Raw genomic sequence first — 21,441 nt, forward strand, 5'->3', positions numbered from 1 at the left:
ATACAATATAGTTAAGAATATTCTGTAGCTGTCTACAAAAGGATCCCAGTATGTGATTTAACTTTATATTATCCTTTTCTTAAAGCTCTGAAATTAATTGCAATACTTCTCAGTTTTTCAAGGTGTTCTCTGCATTGAATGTGAGGAGATACTTTAAAAAAATTTCAAAGTTTTGAAATCAGGTACAATATAGAATTTAAATATTTATTCTCATTTTGGCTATATTAAGTTAACCTAGAAATACTAATAGTTTCTAAATTTGTATCTGCAAAAGTCAACATTATTATTACTTAGTCAACATTAGCTTCTCAGAATTTTGGCAAAAATCAAGCATAGTTTCTCTCTCCTCCTTTATTTCAATTTGCCACCAAAAAGATATAGTCAAAGATTACTAATTATAATTATTCAGTTAAACTTTATCATTTTATTTTTTAAAATAAAACATTAGGTGGAAGTTGTATATTTATTTTTCTTAAAATTATTTTTCTGTACATACATACAATAACATATTATGCAATCATTTTAAAAGGAAGTTTATCTTTGCTTTATTACATGTGTGTATGTCTACAAGATATTGTGAAGTGAAAAACAGCACAGGTTATAATGCACATGGTAAAGTAGTAAATATCAATTTTCTTCATATATACATATTTATATAAAAGTCTACAAAGATGTAAGACAAATATAAGTATTAGTTATCTTTCAGTGGTTAGGATTTCAACTGATATTTTTTTCTTTGTTAATATTTTACAATGGTTTCTGGAAATGAGAGGATATTGATGTTGTCATTGCAAAAACATATTAAATTAAAACCAGCCTTTAATAAATAGAATTGAGCACAGTGGAAATGTTGGTGATAAAAGATTACTAGACTGAAAGTCTCACAAAATTCTTTCTCTTTCAGTATACGATAATTTCTAAAACTCATAAAATTTGAGTGAAAACCACAATGAGGAATGTGGTTTTCATGAAGGCAGGGCAGCCTACCCAGTGATTCTTAGCTTCCTTGGGTAGGGCGGCTCTTCCAGCAGAAATTCAGCTCTATTACAATTTTTCTTTTCTCCTACTTCTGATGCATAAAATTTCACAGGAGACTTTGACTCTATGTCCAAATGAACAATAAGTCTTACCTCCCATTTCTTACAATTTCTATTCCCTCCATCACTCGACATCATAATCACTGCCAATCATCAGGCTCTTGTCTGCGGGTGCCTAAAAAAATTACAAAATTTCAAACAGATATTCCGCCTCCCTTTTCTCCCTTCTTTTATTCAATCTGCACATGTCAACTTAATTTATCCTTCCTTCTAAAATGTTATGTTTAAATATATTACTCTTTTGTTGAAAATTCTATAATTCTAATGTAAAAAAAAAAAAAGCCTATAGACTAAAATTCAATGCCCTTCATAGTTTAAGCTTACTCACAGGACAGTTTTGTCTGCCTCACACCCCTAGTAAAGTCTCTGCTTAATGACAATAGACAAATCACTGAATTAACTTCTAACTTTAATACTATCAAGTGTTGGTTCTTACTGTTTCTTCTTCCTTCTCTCACTTCTATGATATACAACCGATTTTAGATTTTACACTTCGGATATTCCTACCCCACTTGATCCCCAGGAGATCTCCCCTTTCCTAAAGGCCTGCTCGACCTGTTCATTCAGTCCTGTGTGTTATGTTAGTTGACTCTTTCAGTGCACAGGAATGTTTTCTCCAAGAAAATGGTAAGTGCCGAAAGGTCAAGAGGTGTGTTTTATCATTTATATTTTCAAATCAACTAGATCCGTGGCTCTTCATAATCATTTAAGAGCTGGCACCTAGTAACTCTTTTTTGATTAGCTGAAACATCAAGCATTGTGGTTTCTAAACATTTTGGGAGAGAAATGTAACACTCACTTTTTTAAAAAAATAAGTGATTGAAGAATAAAATTCAAGACAAATCAATAATGTTTGAGTTAACTTCCCTGAAAACCACAAAAGTAAGTTTGCCATTTTGCTCAACTTTGTATTTCTGAAAATGTCCTTTTCTTGTTCAGGGTAAGTGCTTACTTAGATAGAGAGCGTATAAAAAGTTTGAACAAAATACACAATTATGGCTCAACAGTAGCAGAAATAATGTGTGTCTTTGCTTCACTTTGTAAATAATTAAATTTGCCTCTGAAGTTCAAGAAGTTTAAGATTTCTTTTCGTGTGTGAAACTGACTGCTTCTGTTTTCTCTTTATGTGCAGCAGACTAGACTCTAAGAAGAATGCTGTGCAGTTGGGACTTAGTGAGCGGGGAGGATAATAGAAGAGATTGACGTGACTTCCATAGAAGAGTTATTTTTAAGCTTAGAGAATGCCTATCCCCATGCTGAAAGGGCCTTTAGAAAAATTGTATTGGGTTTGAAAGTCAGTGGAAGCATAAATTCCCGTCATCTGGGAGAGCTGTGCTGGTCTGCAGGGTGCTGCTGCCACCTGCTGCATGCAGACAGCCACCGAGAGGCTGACACCTGGGGCTTACCCATGCTGGACACAAGGTGCATTCAGTTAAGATTCTGCGGACCTATGAATTTTTTCCTCCCTTAGAGCTTGGGTGGATCCCAAAGGAAAAGTAGTTAAATCTGATAATTCTATGCTGCAGAGGTTTCTAGGAATAAGAATCATGAACCAGGCCCGGAATAAATGCCCAGAGAAGGCCAGTTTTCCCAGCAGCTACTAAATGAGTGCTTTGGGTATCCAAAACTAATGAGAGCCAAGGATTCCATAAAAGTGAGAGTGTAGCTTTGGAAAATAAATGACAATTTTCTTTTTTTTCTGAATTTAAGGTATTTTATTTTGAAAATTTCTGTCGAGTTGCTTCACTTTAAAGCAATAAGAAATAGGAGATGTCTGGGTATGTTAAAGGGGGGGAGAGGTGTTTTTAGAGGATTTAATAAATTTAGATTTTAATTGTTTTCAACTTAAGTAAATTCCTCTTAATATAAATATAACTATATTCCCCCCCCCCCCCAGGCTTGTAACGTGTCCCAATTTAATAGAGACATCAAGTATAGATCAGGATCTGCCCAGTGTAGCTCCTGGACTGTTTTGGTTCTATAGTCCTTCACTGTAATTTACTGGAAATTCTAGGGGAAATGAGGAAGAGATAAAGGCATCAAGAGCAGTGATGTCTCCTCTTCCTTTCAATCTAACACTCTGAACTCCCCAACCCACTCTGAAATATCCCTGTCATAACCACCAGACACAACACCTCCAGTAATCTGAGACTTAGTGGGGAGGTAGGGGGAGACACAATAAATGTTTGGAGAGCCCTAAATTAAGAAATAGGTAATTGCATCTACTGGCTTTTTCAGGAAACATCATTAGCTGAGTAGTAATGAGTAAGTATGATCGTTGTCATGGCAAGTATAGGCAGTGATAGTCTACAGGGTAACCTGAACATCCAGGAAGACAGCGGTTCTGTTCACCATATGTAAATCTCTCTCCTCTCAGCTAGATTCTAATTTCCTCAATGACAAGGGTGATGCCTTCTGTCTTAGCATCATTCATATCCCCCCTCCGAGTTTCTGCATCAGACAGATCCGTATACATTTAATGACACGACACGATGTCATGACACGTGATGACGTGACACATCATGACAGCCTCTCTCTCCCTGACCTCAAAAAACCAATCGGCTCAGGAATGAGGCTCCACTTTCTCCTTTGTTTTCAGGTTTCCTGGGGGCTGCCAAAAGGTAGTAGAGAGGTTGGGGTCACAAAATATTTCACCAGTTATTCACACAGTTGTTTGTAGACACATATAGATTCCTTGTTTTTATTAAACTTATGTTGTAGTCTTCAGACTCATGCTTGTCCTCTTAATGTGGGAAGGGAAAGGTGGTCTATTTTATCCTAATCTGGAAAACCATAAGGTCGTATCTGGCAGGGGATAGTCATGACTGTCATGACCCAGGAGTCACTTCCCCAAACCCTGGATCAGTCCTCTGTAACTGGAGGTGACTGACTGGGTAGAGGTAACAGGTTAGGTGGCTGGCTAAGGTAAGAGAGTCTCTGCCTTTGAAATTTTATTGTTTCAGCCTTGCTCTGTATGGTTTTTGGCTGAAGTACAAGCTTTTCTGCCATCAGTAGAATAGGCCTCCAACCAGCAGGGTGAGACTTCCCTGCCTAATTTCCCATCTATCTCAGACAAAGAGTAGAGAAAAACCCTCACTTCTGCATCCCCGGGAAATGTGGGTCTCCCTGTAAGAGGCACAACAATAAAATTTGGCTGGATAGCTGATTTTATTAAAATTAAATGTGTTAATTTTTTGTTCTTTCACCCTGCAGTAATTCTGGGAAGAAAAAATATTTTTAATTGAACAACAAAAGAACAATTATAAAAGACACAAAGTTCACATGTCTTAAGTGAATTTGTGCTCTTTAAAAGAAATATATAGAAAACACATTGTGAGCTGCTCTGTGAGCTTTCTTTTATTTGGATTTTAGAAGTCGCTTGACTGACTGGGAGATGCTGACAAAGAATCTTTGGGTGCTGGAAAGCCTTTTAACAAAGGTGATGCACACAAGGTTTCAGAGAACAGTTTCAACATCGTTCTGTTGAAGGTTATACTGAGCTCTGAACCACATTACTTTCCTGTCTACGTTTCATTTCCTGGGGTCTTGCCAAGTAATAAACAGACCCAGACGTGTGGTAGACTTGGGGTTTTCAGCACAAACAGGATGGCTTGGAGTTTGCATAGTGAAAAGCGTCAATTGACTTCTGTGATATGATGAAAATGCTGGTGTAAGGCCCTCGGGAGACGATGGAGAAAAAGTGGACATACTGTGCTGTCTATTCCATCATCCAGATGCATTTTGTCAGGGGTAAGGCTTCCAGTTGTCCTTTCTTGTCAAATCATACACTTTAAAGGGTGAATGAGACTTCTGTTCATTTAAAAATGCCTGAAACTGCTGCTGAAATTGAGCACCAAAGGCAGATAGTTACTGAGGTTCTCAGTTATGTATTTAAGTGGCAGCTGCGGGAGGAGCTGTTAGATTCTAGAAATGATTACTAATGAACACTGAAACCAAGAAGGGAATGAGTGGTTTGTGCCACTTCTCGGATGTTATTACCCATTTACTTCCTAAGAGGATCTCTGGAGTAATTGAGAAATTTTGCTTCTTAGAAACAAAATGCTCTCCAAATGGTAGTCAGAATAACTCTGGAATACTAAAAAAATATAAATGAATAAATCACAAAGCCATCAATGTTCAGAGATCTTTGCTCAACTTTTTTTTCTTTCAACTATCCTTTTCTTCTTTTTTTTCTTTTGGCTATAATAAGCATTTCTCCTCCAAAATACTGTTTCTGGGAGTTGAATATATGTTAAATTTTAATAAGGTATGTGTAGACCTAGGAGACATATTGAGATCCTTATGACAGTGGGAACCCATGCCTGAGGGCCTATTTAAAAATATCAGGAAAAAAGATTAGTTCTGTATCCCACAGCATGAAGGTATTATAGCAATCCTGAGTGTCATAAGAATTAACTGTGTGTTTCAGATAGAGACACTAAGATTTTAAAGAGAATTTTTAAGTTAAAGGAGACTTCGGAACATAATGCTGTAGATAAGATCAGAAGCATATTATCCAGCAAAGGAGAGCTCACAGGAAGCTACATTAAACTGTACTAACCTCTGCCTACCCATACTTCTGTATCCATAAAAGTGAAATAATTCCTATTTGTCAAGTACCTTTGAGAGCCTATTTCTTCTCAGTTGCTTGTCATTTTTTTTATCTGTTCCTTTTGTTAGCTTTTATGGTACTTGTCACAATAACATCATTCCTGTGAAAGTATTCTATACTAATTCTAAAATTGAAGCCTGTACTATTGAGGGTATATCAAAGACTCAATGTTTAACATATTTTTGATGCCCTGTACCATGTGGTCAGAGAGCTGATTGGAGAGAATCTTCTTTTATGTCTAGTATTTTAAAACACTGATTATAGATGATGCTAATCAATGATCTACCTGTAGTGGAAATTTCACGTGAAGTACTTTCTCTCCTCCTTTCATGAACCTTAACTACCTGGAGATGAAGGCTCTTTCAATCATATATATATAAAATATCAAATTTCCTACCCTTCTCAACCAGCTTGGCAGGTAGTTTGGAGGTGATGAGTTTACAGAAAGAGTACAGATACTAAGTATTCAAATTCATGTTCTTTTACTGAGATACGACTGTGAACAAATCACTTAATCTGTCTGTGCCTCAATTTCTTCCTTGAAAAAGTATTAATAATAGTCCTCTTTGTTATGTGAGAAAGATTAAACAAGACAGTATATGTAAAATCCTCTTGTAAACATATATATTTTTTAACTGCTATCCAAAGTTTATAGTTATATTTTTCAGTTTTAGAAAATACAATTTCAGTGTTACATGCAGCTGTTGATTCATAACCAAAAAAAAAAAAAAAAAAAAAAAAAAAAAGGCCAATTGTATTAAATGTAAGGATAATTGCTATAATAAGTTTAATGGTGAATTTCAATTTTATTTTATTTATTTATTTATTTATTTTTGACAGAGAGATAGTCAAAGAGAGAGGGATAGATAGGGACAGACAGACAGGAAGGGAGAGAGATGAAAAGCATCAATTCTTCATTGTGGCACCTTATACATTCACTGATTGCTTTCTCATATGTACTTTGACTGGGGGCTACAGCAGAGCTAGTGACCCCTTGCTCAAGCCAGTGACCTTGTGCTCAAGCCAGCAACTTGCGCTTCAAGACAGTGACCTTTAGGCTCAAGCTAGTGACCATGGAATAACGTCCATGATCCCACGCTCAAGCCAGTGACCCTGCACTCAAACTGGTGAGCTCGTGCTCAAGCTGGATGAGCCCACACTCAAGCCAGTGACTTCGGGGTTTCAAACCTGGTCTCCGCATCCCAGTCCAATGCTCTATCCACTGTGCTACTGCCTGGTCAGGCTTGAGTTTCGATTTTAAATAACTAATTTTATTTACTGGTAGTCAGAGATCTTAAATTATGTTTTTAGATAGACCAACCAACAAAAAAGTAAGTATTCAGAAGTCAATAAGTTTTTCTATTGTCCAATACATATGAGGAAGCATTTAGAAAATGCTTACGTATTGAGTGAGACTCATGTTTTTCTCTCTGGCATATGCACAAGCTCTCTCCAACCACTACGGGAACCAAGGAGAAAATTCCTCTGATGCTTGCTCACTTCACCAAAGTCACCAAAGTTTATAATTAAGAGTCACTCCATGTGAATTACACAAACATGATGGCTCATGTTTTTCCTTTTCAGGGATATGGGGAGAAAAATTCAATGCCGACGGAAACATTTATGCTTTACCTGGCTCTAATGTCAACTTGACCTGCCAAACGCAGAAGAAAGGCTTCTTGGTGCAAATGCAATGGTCCAAGGTCACCAAGAAGCCAGACCTCATTGCCCTTTATCATCCCCAATATGGCTTCCACTGTGCCAGTGGCATTCCCTGTCAGTCACTCGTGACTTTCACAGAAACTCCTGGAAATGTGTCAAAATGGACTCTGCACTTAAGAAACATGTCCTCCTCATTCCGTGGGAAGTATGAGTGCAGTTTTATTTTGTACCCAGAGGGCATTCAGACTAAAACCTACAACCTCGTCATACAGAAAAATGGTAAGCATACGAAATATGTATTATGTGCTAACCATGTGCCTAGGCATGGTGGTACTAAGTTCACAAAGTGAAACTGAGAGAGGTATTGCTTATAAGGAAGACAGAAATTGATCAAATAATTCTACCAATAAATATAAAATTGCAACAGTGGTAAGGGATAAGGATTGCAATGGTCTTATAACAGAGCATATAATAGAGGTCAGAGAAATTGCCTCTGAGAACGCAACATCTGACCTGAGGTCTGAAGAAGGAGTAAACATTAACACCATTTCAGAGGTGGGAGGTTAGTGAGTGACCCAGAGAAAGGCAACAGCTTGTATGAAGGGCTTTGTAGTGTTTGAGAAAATGAGAACATGTCAGTGGGACTGTGGTTCAGAGATTAAGGGATGAAGTGTGAGATTTGGTAAGGGCCAGATCATGCAAGACCTTATCAGCCATGTTTGAGGTTTTGATTTTTAAGTGCCACGGGAAGATATCAAAGTATTTTCCACAAAATAATGGTATGACGTTTATAGCCTAATTGTATTTGTGTTATAAGAAAAAATCATCCTGGCTTTAGTATGAGAATGAAGTAAAGGTGGAGAAGAAAGAAAAGGTAGAGACAAAATAGGAGACAAGCCAGTAGCCCAGAGGATAAAGAATATTTTTTTAGATAGATATAGAAAGTAAAGGATAAATTTTATGCATTGGGCATTAAAGAGATATGACTTGGTAATATAGGACAATTGCAATATGAGTGAAAGAGAGAGAAAAATTGAAGTTGATATATAGGTGTCTAGGATGCACACCTGAATGGTGCATTTGCTGAAACAGGAGGCAAAGGGATAGAACAGGTTTGCAGGGGAATTGGTGAAAGTGGCTTTAGATATATTTAATATAAGGCAGCTAAAGTTGCCAAAAAGGCTGCTGGACATGTAGCGTTCATACAAACATGCCTTGGATACTTACATTTGCAGGCAAGGATCCTAGGTTTAAGTTCTAGCTCCTTTCTGGCTAGAAATGGATTTCACCTGAGGTCTGTTATGTTAATTCTCTAAGCCCATGTGGAAAATGATCGTAATAATTCCCACCCTAAATTACTTGGCTCTAAAATACATGTCTGCATTTTTACCGAAATAAATAAATAAATAAATAAATAAATAAATAAATAAATAAATAAAAACATTAGTCAACAAATGGAAAATGTGTTAGGTATAGATTGTGTTTGCCTTTTTAACTCAAGGCAAAGTACGCTGGCAATATAAGAAAAAACACCAACAAAAAATAACTCATGAAAGCTATGCTAAAGGGGCATAGAACTGCCCAGGGCAAAAAGGTAGGGATTTATTACCTCTTCTCTATTTCTTATCAAGAGGTAAGACCATGGTATTGGGAATAGCCCACCTATAGACCAAGATCTCCTCCTCTACCACCTTACAATGCCCTAGTCATATTGCTGTTTGTTTTCCAGAAAATAAAACACACACACACACACACACACACACACACACACACACACTTGAGTTCAGTTGGGGATAGGGTGGTGTGGGGTTGAGTGAATAGAAATAAGGAAAGCTGTATAGAACATCATTTAGCTAGACAGCATTGAAGTTAAGTAGCTCAGATTTGAATGTTGGTTTCTGCCATTTACTATATAGGCAGTCCCAAGTTATGAATAAGATAGGTTTTGTAGGTTTGTTCTTAAGTTGAATTTGTATGTAAGAGAATCAGGGTTTGATTCTTCTGCTGGAATCAGTTTCGTGAAGTAGGCACCAAAGGAGATTTGTACAGAGCTTTTCTTTTTTGCGTAAATGGCCCTGTAGCATCTCAGACCTTTCCTAACTGGTCAGTAAACTTTGGTGAACTTCTCTGTATCAGGATCTTGCTCCTCTAACTTTCCCATTCCTGCTTCAATGAGATGGAAAGCATCAGCTAACTCTTTTTGCAGAAAACTTTTTTTAGTTCTGGAGTTTCTAGGTCTCTGTATCCTTCCCTAAATGCTATCATTTACTACTCTAATTCCATACGATCTTCATTGGTTAGTTTTTTGCCATGGGAGTTGAGTAATTGTACGATATCATTTTCACTGATGTACTACTGCAGCTGATTACCAATAGCCCTTTTGGTGCTCTGTCCATAAGTACAAGCTGAGTGTAAGTCGGATGTTTATAACTCGGGGACTTACTATATAGAACAGCTTTGCCAAGTTATTTTAAGTCACTATGCTGTTGTTTCCTTATATAACAAACACAATAGATAATTATGCTACTTCCTTCATAGATACCATTAGTTTGATGATTAAATGAGATAATCTGTGTAAAGCACTTAGCATACTTCCTATCAAAAGATAAGAGTATGGTAAATGGTAATTTTTACTAAGTATAATAATATAGTACTCTCAGTTCTTATTAAAAATGAATCTTTCTCTCCTCTCTCTTTACACTAGCCTAATTTGGAACCAAAGAGGACATTTGTTATACATTAGCACAAGTATACATTGACCTTGACTTAGACATAGATTTTGTACCTTCTGCCTAGATCTGTAAACTATATTATTACATATATGAGGACATAATGTTTACTCTATCAAGATTGGCAACATGAGTTGATGTGACCTATAAGAAATAGGATATATATGGGATATGGGATATGAAATAAGATGTCTTCAACATGGAGACAGAAATGGAGAAGAGGTAGTATGTTATCCAAAAAGAAAAGTGGTAATGCCTTTAAGGAAAGTATGCTTCTTAAAGTATTAATAAAAGGCAACCCAAGGAACCCAGTGGTAGCTACTAAAAACTACAAATCAATAGAGACAGAGTCAGGTCTGCATCCTGTGTGGTTGGGAAATTCCCAGCCTTCTGATTATAACTTTGCTTCTGCTTAGCTGCATCAGATGAAAAGCAATGGCTTCAGTGTTAAGGAAATGGTCCTGTATTGCGTTTTTGGGTTAAAAGGGAGCAAAATAAAAAATATAAAAAAACAGAAAGAAGAAAAAAACCCTTCATCATGGAGTGGTCCAAAGTATAAGCCTGGCATAGAGCCCAGAGCTAGGCATTTCACTCAGAGGGGGCAGCTGCCATTCAAAAGCCCCAACAAGTCCCTATGCAATGATACATCCTTTTTTTAAAAATTTTATTTAGAAAATTAAATATAACAGGGTGATATTAATCAATAAGAGTACATAGGTTTCAGGTAAACATCTCTATAGCATTTGAACTGTTGATTATGCTGTATACCCATCACCCAAAGTCAAATCATTTTCTGTCAGTGTATATTTGTCCCTCTGTACTCCCTTCCCCCAACCCCTTCCCCACTTCCCCACCTTTTCCCTTTATTCTTTTGATCTTCTTTCCTCCTCCTACTTGTGCCATTTCCCTCTTATAGCCCCATAGCCCCTTAAGATCTTCACATTTGCAAGCTAGTTGGGTGGCAAAGCATATATGAAGTGGAAACATTTATGATGTACATAAATAAATAAATGCAAATTGAAGTGGCATATAAGAACCTAAATATGAAAATGCTGAGAGACCAGAGGAAGTTTGGACCTCTTCCTGTTTCCTTCCTCTGTCATCTGAGTTATTCTCCTCTTCAGTCTACTCACACCACAGGGTGTGTCTATCTCTTCTCTACTGTTCCTTGAGTGCCTAGATGAGAAGATTTTTTAATTTTTGTTCTTTTCACAGTAGTTTTTTCCTGTGTGTGAGTTAGTGCTCTGGGGCTATGGATAAGGGTAGAACTGTAACAAACAGTTAAGTGTTTGCTCCTTATTCATTTTTCCTTGACAGGGTTTCCTCTTAAGTTAGGTGCTTTCAAGTTATTCCAAGGAAGTCCTCTGAGTTAAACGATGGGTTACTGTAATCTCGATTTCTTTCATTTGAATGCTACAGGATTTCACAGTGCTTTAGATGTAACATTTTGATGCATTTTAAAATTTGTAGTTATACCCCTGGCCAATTTTCTCAGTGGATAAAGTGTCAACTTGGCCTGTGGACGTCCCAGGTTCAAACCCTGGTCAGAGAAAGCAACCATCTGCTTCTCTTCCCCTCCCGAACCCTTTCTCTCCCTCATACCCTCTCACAGCCAGTGGTTTGACTAGTTTGAGCATTGGGCCTAGGCAATAAGGATAGCTCAGTTGATTCTAGCATTGGCTCCAGATGGGGGTTGCCAGTTTGATCCTGATCAAGGCACATGCAGGAGTCTGTCTCTCTATCTCTCCTCCTCTCACTTAAAAAAACAATGTAGTTATTAGGATTCATTATAAGAGTATAATGTAGATTTAATTTCCCAGATCACAACAAAAGCCTTAGGGGACTTTTACCTTCAGTCACCATTAGATCGCCAGAATTTATTTATCTTATATCTGGAAGTTTGTACCATTTGACCACTTTTTCTTATTTTTCCAACTTCCCAGCCCCTCTCTGGCAAACACCAATTTGTTCTCTGTTTCTTTGAATTCACTTTTATTTGATTTTTAGATTCCATATGTAGGTGAGATCATATAGTATTTGTCTCTCTGTGTCTTATTTATTTCATTCAGCAAATGCTATCAAAGTCTCTCTGTCCTGTCTCAAATGGCAAGATTTCCTTTTTATGGCTGAATAATATTCCATTGAATATTAGAATATTTTCTTTATCCATTTATCCATCAATGGACACTTACATTGTTTCCATATCTTGGCTATTATAAATAATGCTATAATTAATACAGTATGTAGATAAAGATTTTTTTTGAGATAGTGATTTCATTTCCTTTAGATATAACCAGAAGTAGAATTGCTGGATCACATGGTATTTCTATTTTTAATTTTTTAAGGAATCTCCATACTGTTTTCTATAATAGCTGTACCAATTTGCATTCTTATCAACAGTATATAAGTGTTACCCTTTTTCTACATCCTTATTAACGCCAATTATCTCTCATCTTCTTGATATTATTTTAATAAGTGTGAGGTGACATCTCATTGTGGTTTTAGATGTACTCCCCTGATGATTAGTGACATTGAGCGTTTTCATGTCTTCTTTAGGAAAATATTTATTCATTCTTTTTCTTATTTTTAAATCAAGTTATTTTTTGGTTGTTGTTGTTGAGTTGTATGACTTCTTTACATGTTTTGGATAATAACCTTTTATTACAGATATGATTTGAAAATATTTTCTCCCATTCACTAAGTTGCTTTTTCATTTGATGTACAAAATATTTTTAGTTTGATTTCTAGTAGTCCCACCTGTTGATTTTCCCTTTTGTTGCCTTTGGTTTTAGTGATAAATAAGAAATAGAAAGAAAGAAAGAAAGAAAGAAAGAAAGAAAGAAAGAAAGAAAGAAAGAAAGAAAGAAAGAAAGAAAGAAAGAAAGAAAGAAAGAAGAAAGAAAGAAAGAAAGAAAGAAAGAAAGAAAGAAAGAAAGAAAGAAAGAAAGAAGTCATTGCCCAGACCAATGTCACTGAGTTTATCCCCTATGTTTTCTTTAGGAGTTTTATGGTTTCAGATCTCACATTCAAGTTTTTTTATCCATCTGAAGTTGAATTTTATGTATGGTGTAAGATACAGGTCCAGTTTTCTTTTTGCATGCAATTGTTCAGGTTTTCTACACAATGTATTAAATTAAAGAGACTGTCTTTTGCCCATTGAATACCCTTGGCTCCTTTGTAATAAATTAGTTGATTATATATGACTGGGTTTATTTCTGGACTCTCTATTCTGTCCCTTTGATCTATGAATCTCTTTTTATGGCTCAGTTTGATCTTGCAATTGACTGTTGGCTCTTCTTATATTCTTATTTTTAGTCTTTCTCTTCCAAGTGTCTTTAACAAATATAATTAGGGAGTATTTCAAAATAAATAAGAAGCAATAAAATATTCCCTAATTTTTGTGAGCAGATCATATAGTATCATATAGGCACTAAGGATACAGTGGTATGCATTAGACTTGACTCTGCCCTCAGGAATCAGAAAGTCCAATGGAAAGAGACAGACATTAATCAAATAAGCTAACAAATGTCAAATGCAATAGTAAGATGTGCTTTTCAGTAAGAAACTAGACAGTGTTATGAGAGGATGTAATAGAAAAATCAAGAAAGTTTTCCTAGAAAGTTGGCACTTGATCAGGCATTAATCAGTAATGATGAGAAATACAGCTATACAGAGAACAGAATGTACAAAGGCTCTCTGGCAGGAGAAAGTATGGCAACTGTGGAGAATTTTAAAAGGTATTAAGACTTTAAATAAAGAACAGAAGGATTGAAAAAAAGCAGTTGAAGATAAGCCTAGAGAGAGTGAATAGTTTGGTTAAGTTTTGATATTATCCTGCCTGACCAGGTGGTGGCACAGTGGATAGACTGTCAAACTGGGACATGGAAGACCCAGGTCCCAGATACTGAGGTAGCCGGTTTGAGCGTGGGCTCATCTGATTTGAGCACAGCTCACCTGCTTGAACCCAAGGTTGCTGGCTTGAGCAAGGGGTCACTTACTCTGCTGTAGCCCCCGGTCAAGGCACATATGAGAAAGCAATCAATGAACAACTAAGATGTTGCAAAGAAGAATTGATATTTCTCATCTCTCTCCCTTCCTGTCTGTCTGTCCCTCTGTCTGTCTCTGTCTCTGTCACACACACACAAAAAAAGTTTTGTTATTATCCTAAAAACTGTGGAAGCTAATTGAAAGGTGCTTTGTGTTTATTTTTATTGTTTTGTTTTGCATGTCAAAAAGATTATTGTGGGAAACATGTAGAAAATGGATGGAGAAGGGGCAAGAGGAGAGTGTAGGTCAGTTAGAAGGCAATGGCAGAAATCTAGGTGAGAGATGCTGGTGAAACTGAGAAAAGTTGCAGTGAGGTAGATGGAGAGGAATGTTCAAATTAGAAACATGTTTAGGAGATTCAACCTATAGAAGTCAGTGAAAGATTGCATATACAGAGTGCAGAATAAAAATCATCATCAAAGATGATGTTTTGGTTTCAAATATGTAGAACAAAAAAAATTGGGAAATTACTATGTTAGGAAACACTAGTAGATAATCAGATTATGTAGATATTATTTTGATTTTGAATTCATGCATGCTGAATTAGACATGAAGTTGAAACACACAGGAGATGTCGGGTAAACAGCTGGATATATAGTTCCTGATCTAAGGTAGAGGTTTAAGGGGAAGATATAAATTGGTGAGCCATTTGAGAGTTGGTGCTAACTGAAGTTCTGTAAGTGAAAGAAACCATGTGGAGGTAGAAAATCAACTAAGAAAAGCAATGTGGTCCTTCAACAGACTCTGTGGTGATGGCTGGAGAAAAATAAACGACCAAAGGGTATAGAACAGTAACTAAAGAGGCAGGAGTAAAATTGGGAGAGAGTTGGATCACAAAAAACTAGAACGATAATAGTATTTAACAAAGAAAGTAGACATTACTTCTGATGTTTCTGAGAGAACAAAGTAGTTATTGGATTGTGTTTGAAAACATAGACTTTATTGATTACCTTAACAAGAGCTGTTTTGTGGCATTATTAGGGTTGAAGTCAGACTGGAGAGAGAAGAGTTATGACTAGGATTAAAAGAAAGGGAAACAGCAAATATTGATGTAACTTCTAAGAAATTTGTCAGTAGTAATGCGAAAAGTGTGAGTGCTTAAATGAGGGTTTTCATCTATGTGGCCATGGCGGCTGTAGTGGTGGTTTTAATCAATCTAAGATATTAACTATGCTGCAAAGCATTAAAAGTAGATAAATACAAAATAAAAAAAGGTAAACTAAATAAATTCACGTTTCTAAGAAGATGGGGATCTTCAATGAGATCCACAACATTAGTAATAAGACTATCTTAAAATGGAAAAAAAAAACCACCTTTTTCATTGTACCAGGAGAGAAGGAAACTAGGATAAGTACTTCTGATGATAGATATGCTGTCTTGCATTCTTTTCTCTAAAATAAAGAATAAAATTATCTTCAGGTAAATAAGAAAGCGTCAGAAAAGACATTTGGAGAGGTTTGAAATGTTTTCTATAGATAGAGGGAAAATGAGTTCACTAGTAAGATTCATTTGGATTTTTGATCAGTCTTGAACATCCATTTAACTGTGGTATAAAAGCATAGTGAAAACAATTTGCATTGTGGCTTTCTCCAGCAGTGCTTGGCTGCTTGGTTCTGAGCAGTAATAAATAAGCAGTTTGCATCCACTACAGTTAAATTTTCTTTTAACAGGTATAAGAAAAAAGCCAAGAGATTTGGGATATTAGCAAGAATATTATTGAAGTGATGGAAACTATGGAACTTTAGCTACATAATGAGGGAAGACAGAAGAAAGCTGATGGGTTGGGGAAAAGTAGAGAAATCAACACATGAAAAGACCCAATAAGGTTGGAGAACTGGAAGAAGATGTGTTTGTAGGTTTTAATTAGTGTTTTTGTAGGTGAGACAATTATGTATGATAATAGATCCAAGATGTGATTGTGAGAGGATATGGCTGTAATGGAGACAGTTGATGGAGATGACTGTAGAAAGACTGAGAGGCCAGCTATTGGGTAGGTCATCTGCAGGATCACTGAAATCACCCAGGATTATATCAGGGTTTAAGATGGATAAGGGGATTGCAATCCAGATATCAACATTTTCAAAGAATAGTGAATGATGATTGGGAAATTAGAGCAAGAGTCAGCAAACTTTCTTTGAAGGGTCAAAAAGTAAGTATTTTAGGTTTTATGGTCCATACACTGTTATGAGTAGTCAACTGTGACCCTGTAGCATGAGAGCACATCTAAACAATATGTGTGGATTACAATAGCGCAGATATTTTCCCAGTTTGTCATCTGTGCATACTTTCTAATGATAATGTTTTCAGTGCAGAATAATTCTTACTTTTATAAAATAAGATCGACCACTCCTTTTTTTTTTTTTTTTTTGGTCCTGATGATGAATCATAATATGTAGAAATTGTCATGTTATTTTTTAATGCTTGAATTTTTTAAATTAACATTTAAATTTAAGTGTTAAAAAGGTACCTAAATTATACATCCTTAATATTTTTTCTATATTTGCTACTTTTTTTACTTTTTTGTGATTCACTTTAGAAATTCTCTACTGACCTATTTACTAACTTATAAATCTATCTGTTGCAATGCCAAATGAAATTTTAATCCCATCAAATTGCTTCTTAAGTCTGATATATTTTTAGGTTATTGTTTTTGAATGATTTTTTAATTATTTTTTGACAACCTCAAATCTGGACAAAATTTACAAAAACTGTAATACTTATGTATTTCGGTAATGTACATTAAAATATAATTAACATACAAAGTACGATCATGGACTTTACAAATATTATTGCCTAGAAAAAAAATCTGTTTAAAGTAAATGTATGGAAGTAAAATAATTATAGTAATTTCAAGAATAAATTAAAGAGTAGTAATGGTAGTACACAAATATGACAAAAAAAATTATGATCATCTTTTACAAATAACTCCATTTTGAAGTACTATTATTGCTAAATGCCTTTAACCATAAAGGACAGGCTTCCTAAAATTTCTTTAAGTTATAGGGCTGAAGTCATATTTGGAAGAAAGCAAGGAGGGCACTGACCCCACCTCCTGATCTTGAGTAAATGAGGGTATAAGAAAATAAACAACCACTATTTGAGATGAAGGGAAGATGTCCCCCTCATAGGAAGGCCTTTCAATTAAGGGTAAGAGGACAGAGTAAAAAGAATACCTAGAGCTTATGAGACATTAAAATATAACAAAGTTCTTGAATCTAAATGCTAGATATAACATTCTCAAATGACAAATATTCCATGCATATATACTGTTGATAATAATGAAAATCTATACCCCATGATTCATTAATTGTTCTTCTAGGAATTTTCTTAAGTAACTAAATGCTCAAGGGAAAGCTATTAGTATAATATAATGGTGATCTGTGCTACAGAGATTACAATAGTTTCAATATCATAAAAAAAAACCCAAACAGAAGGAGCATAATCACTCAATAATTGAAAGTGACTAAACAAATGATGATGGAGATATATAATGGAATGACATAAAGCCTCTGAAAATTTCAATCACAAATAGTTTAAAAATCATGAAAGACATTTTAACTGAAAAAGGTAGGTAACACTTGTTAATAAGATTACAAAATATAAGAAATGTGCATACAAACAAGATTTGTATAGCTATAAAAATATGGTTTCTAGGATATTAGGATAATAGAGTTATTTTCATTTATAAACTATTATTTGATGTTATTACAGTTTAATAGATATATACAAAACTTGCCTCCCCCAAAGACTATAAACAGATATTTATCTCATATCATGTTAAAATGCAACTAATTTATTAATGATGCTTTCTCAGACTTTCCTTATATATTTTTTTCTGTATCATTCCTTCCTAGAAGGAATGTTTATACGCTCCATGAAGACAATTATAAAGACAAGAAAAAGATCAGTAGTTAACAGGAGTTTGGTGCGAAGGAGGGATGAATCAGCGAAGCATAGACAATTTTTATTCTGTATGACACCACAATGGTGAACACATGTTATCATACATGTGTCAAAACCCATCAACTGTACAACACCAAGAGTGAACCCTGATATAAATAAACTATGTACTTCAGGTGATAATGATGTGTCAGTGTAGGTTCATTGATTGTAGCCAACAAACCGCTGTGATAAAGGATGTTAATAATGGGGGAGGTTGTACAGGCATGGAGGCAAGGTGTGTATGGGGACTCTCTGTTCTTTCCATTCATTTTGTTATTTTGGGTTCATAGGCCTAAAAATATTGTCTATTAGAATTTAAAAAGACAATTAGAGGATAGGTTTAATGTTTTATATTCTAGCTGATTAAAGGAATGTGATCTGAAGACTAAAGCATAAATTTAGGGATAAAGCAGAGGAACATGCCAAGTTGTGAGTGAAATTCTTTTAGGACAGATTCCCTATAATTTTTCAATGACAGTTTTCTCAGTGGTTTCCTTTTGACAATTATATAGTAAAGAATATAATGGGATTTTGCCTCTTTACTTCACAGGTATAACCTGAGAAGAGATGAATCTTTCTACTAAAATGGCTCTCATTTCTTTGATGAAAAGTACTTGGAAAATCATTTACAGATCCAAGTCTTTTGCATCTTATGTTTTGTTACAGTTACACAGCATGAATGGAGAAGCGACAATACAATAGAAATAGAGATAAATCAAGCTCTGGAAATACCATGCTTTCAAAATATCTCCTCAAGAATTTCATCTGAGTTCAACTTTACATGGTTTGTGGTAAGTGTTGCCCTTTTCAGTGAATAACTGCAATGATCTTTAAATATGAATAAAGTAGAAATGACAAACAAATAATAACATCAGAGGAAACATACATACTGAATGAGAGACAGGTGTTATGTGGTAGATTGGGGAATGGCTGGGAGTGGGGGAGGTGGGAACATGCTGCAAGTCTCTGGCTCTATAAATGCACTAATGTAGAAATTCGTTCCTGAAAGTTAGCCCCTATTTCAGGCTATATACCTAATCTGATTACAGAAAAGAGTGCGAAGGCACCTAGGAGAGGAGCCACATTCCATAGAAGCCCCTACTCACAAATGTCTGTTTACCAAACAACATGCCGAGGAATAGACCTCCTTTTCTCAGAACATTTGCCATCACATCCTGGGAAATAAACAACATCGCTTTAGATCAGGAAACTCACAATCTAATGCTTATAAAATGTAGGTGGAAAATCTACCCGATAGAAGCAGGACCAGTATAACAAACAGCCACTGCTTAGCTCTATTACTACCACCGGGGTCGGTAAGCCCATAGTTGCTATGTTTTCTTACTTCAAAAATAAAAAAATCAAAAATCTGGATTTTTATGAGAATTTTTCCAAGGCAAGCCTATCAAATGGGAGCCAAATATTAGCCGATATACATAGTAGTAGACCTCTAATACTGTTAAATCAGATGATAATGTTACCAGACTGAAGGAGTCCATTTGCATCAAATCCCAAGAAGACACAAACCGGAGTTTGCAGCCAGGAAAGTATGAATTTATTAAGGAGACGATGCCAAGCCTGGAGTCACAGGTAGCTCATGCTCAAAGACTTGGCTCCCTAATGGCTTCCAGGGGGTGGATTATATAGGAGCAAAATCATTAATCATGGTGACCAAAGCAGCTAGAGTTGTGGTCTCTACTGATTGGTTGGTGCTAGGAGATAATTGATCGTTGCATCTGGTCCTAGTGTCAGCCATGGAGTTATTCTGTCCAATTTCACAAGGATTTGTTCTGTGGGGTTGTTCTGCTTTCCTGGGTCTAGATTTAAAACACAACTGAGGCCAAAATATTATCTTTAGTTTGGTTAAAAACTCTGTCTCTGTTGTCAGTAGACCCAGGACCTTGTTCCTAAGACTACTGAATGCTGACCAGAACCTCATTGTCCTGAAGGCTTAATAATTAAGCAAGGGACAGGGAGGTGGGTGATTCAGGGCACTGAGTGAGGCCAGTTTGAGTCAAAGGAAAAATGTCAAAATAAAGGGAAGATTATAGAAAATAAGGTTTCTGCATGGTTATAATAAGATAAGACCAAAACAATTATGAAGACAATTGTAAAGACAATTTCAAGAATCACATAATGAGTGTTCATTTAGATGATCCAGGATTTGCTTATATTATTTTTTAGATCACCATCACAATAAAAACACAAACTTTAAAAATTCTTAAAGCACTCACAGATCTCAATGAATGTAGCAGCTGATATAGTTGGAAAAATACTGTATTTTCATGATTTATCATTAATATTACAAGTTACAATCCTGGTCAGTTGGCTCAATGATAAAGCATCAATATGGCTTATAGAAGTCCTGGGTTCAATTCCCAGTCAGAGCACACAGGAGAAGTGGCCATCTGCTTATCCACCCTTCCCTGCATCCCCCTCCCCTCATCTCCCTTCTGCAGCCATGGCTTGATTGGTTTGAGGGCATCAGCCCCAGGTGCTGAGGATGGCTAAAAATAATTTCAATTGCTAGCATGGCCTCAGATGGGCAGAGCCTCAGACTCAGACAGGGGTTGCCAGGTAGGTCCCAGTTGGGGCACATGCGGGAGTCTCTCTATTTTTCTTCTTCTTGCTTGGAAAAGAAGAAAACTAAAATTAAAATAAAACAAAATAAAATTAAAATTATAAAAGATATTGCAAGTTACCTAGCTTTTTGTAGACTGTCTTGGAAACTAGACTGTTCGTATAAAAATATTTCTCTGTGGATGTGGGAAATCCAAAATAACTGCCTTGCAAGTAGGTCTTCAAATACAACCTACAGATAGTTTTTTATTATCTAGATGTTTATTTGAGTAGTCAGTAGGATGAAAAGAAAAATATTCTAAAATAACTCAAATTATTCTAAATTGACAGTCATCTCTGGGAAAACCCTCTTTTCCTTTCATAGAGTTTGGTTTCTAAAATATAAGTCATCCTAGGCACCTCTCCTAGGTGCCTTCGCACTTCCCAGGCATTATGCTATGGTTAATAGCATAATGCTATGGTTAATATGTCAATTGTTCTTAAAAAAAAAAGCAATACATTGTGGTTATTAGAAAAAGGTTTTAAAGTGGGGATGAGCTCATGATACTAGACATGATAGTAATGGAAATGTACTTTCTATACCTTGCTTACATTTTTAATATTTTCCACCAACAGGCCAAGAGTTCCTGCTCTAATTATCATAAATTCAACTATCAATAGTAATAATAAAATTTAATAATAATAAAGTTTAATAAACAGTGACCATAGAGATTTTTACTAGCTAGTAAGTTGATCTGTAGTGTCATATCTCCTTCCTTACGGTGCATAGTCT

General features: G+C 35.8%; 1 protein-coding gene across 2 annotated transcripts in view; it reads left to right on the top strand.

Moving 5' to 3' along the window:
* The first annotated feature begins 4,699 nt into the window (after positions 1-4,699).
* CD96 (CD96 molecule) overlaps positions 4,700-21,441 on the top strand; it is an 81,124-nt gene continuing 64,382 nt past the window's right edge. For both annotated transcript variants that reach the window (XM_066347652.1, XM_066347653.1), the window contains exons 1-3: positions 4,700-4,847; positions 7,294-7,650; positions 18,756-18,880. In XM_066347652.1, coding sequence (XP_066203749.1) covers positions 4,787-4,847; positions 7,294-7,650; positions 18,756-18,880 — 543 coding nt within the window. In that variant the 5' untranslated portion in view covers positions 4,700-4,786. The remainder of the gene's footprint in view (positions 4,848-7,293; positions 7,651-18,755; positions 18,881-21,441) is intronic.

This window comes from Saccopteryx leptura, chromosome 8 (assembly GCF_036850995.1).
Source record: "Saccopteryx leptura isolate mSacLep1 chromosome 8, mSacLep1_pri_phased_curated, whole genome shotgun sequence".
Classification (NCBI taxonomy): Eukaryota; Metazoa; Chordata; class Mammalia; order Chiroptera; family Emballonuridae; genus Saccopteryx; species Saccopteryx leptura.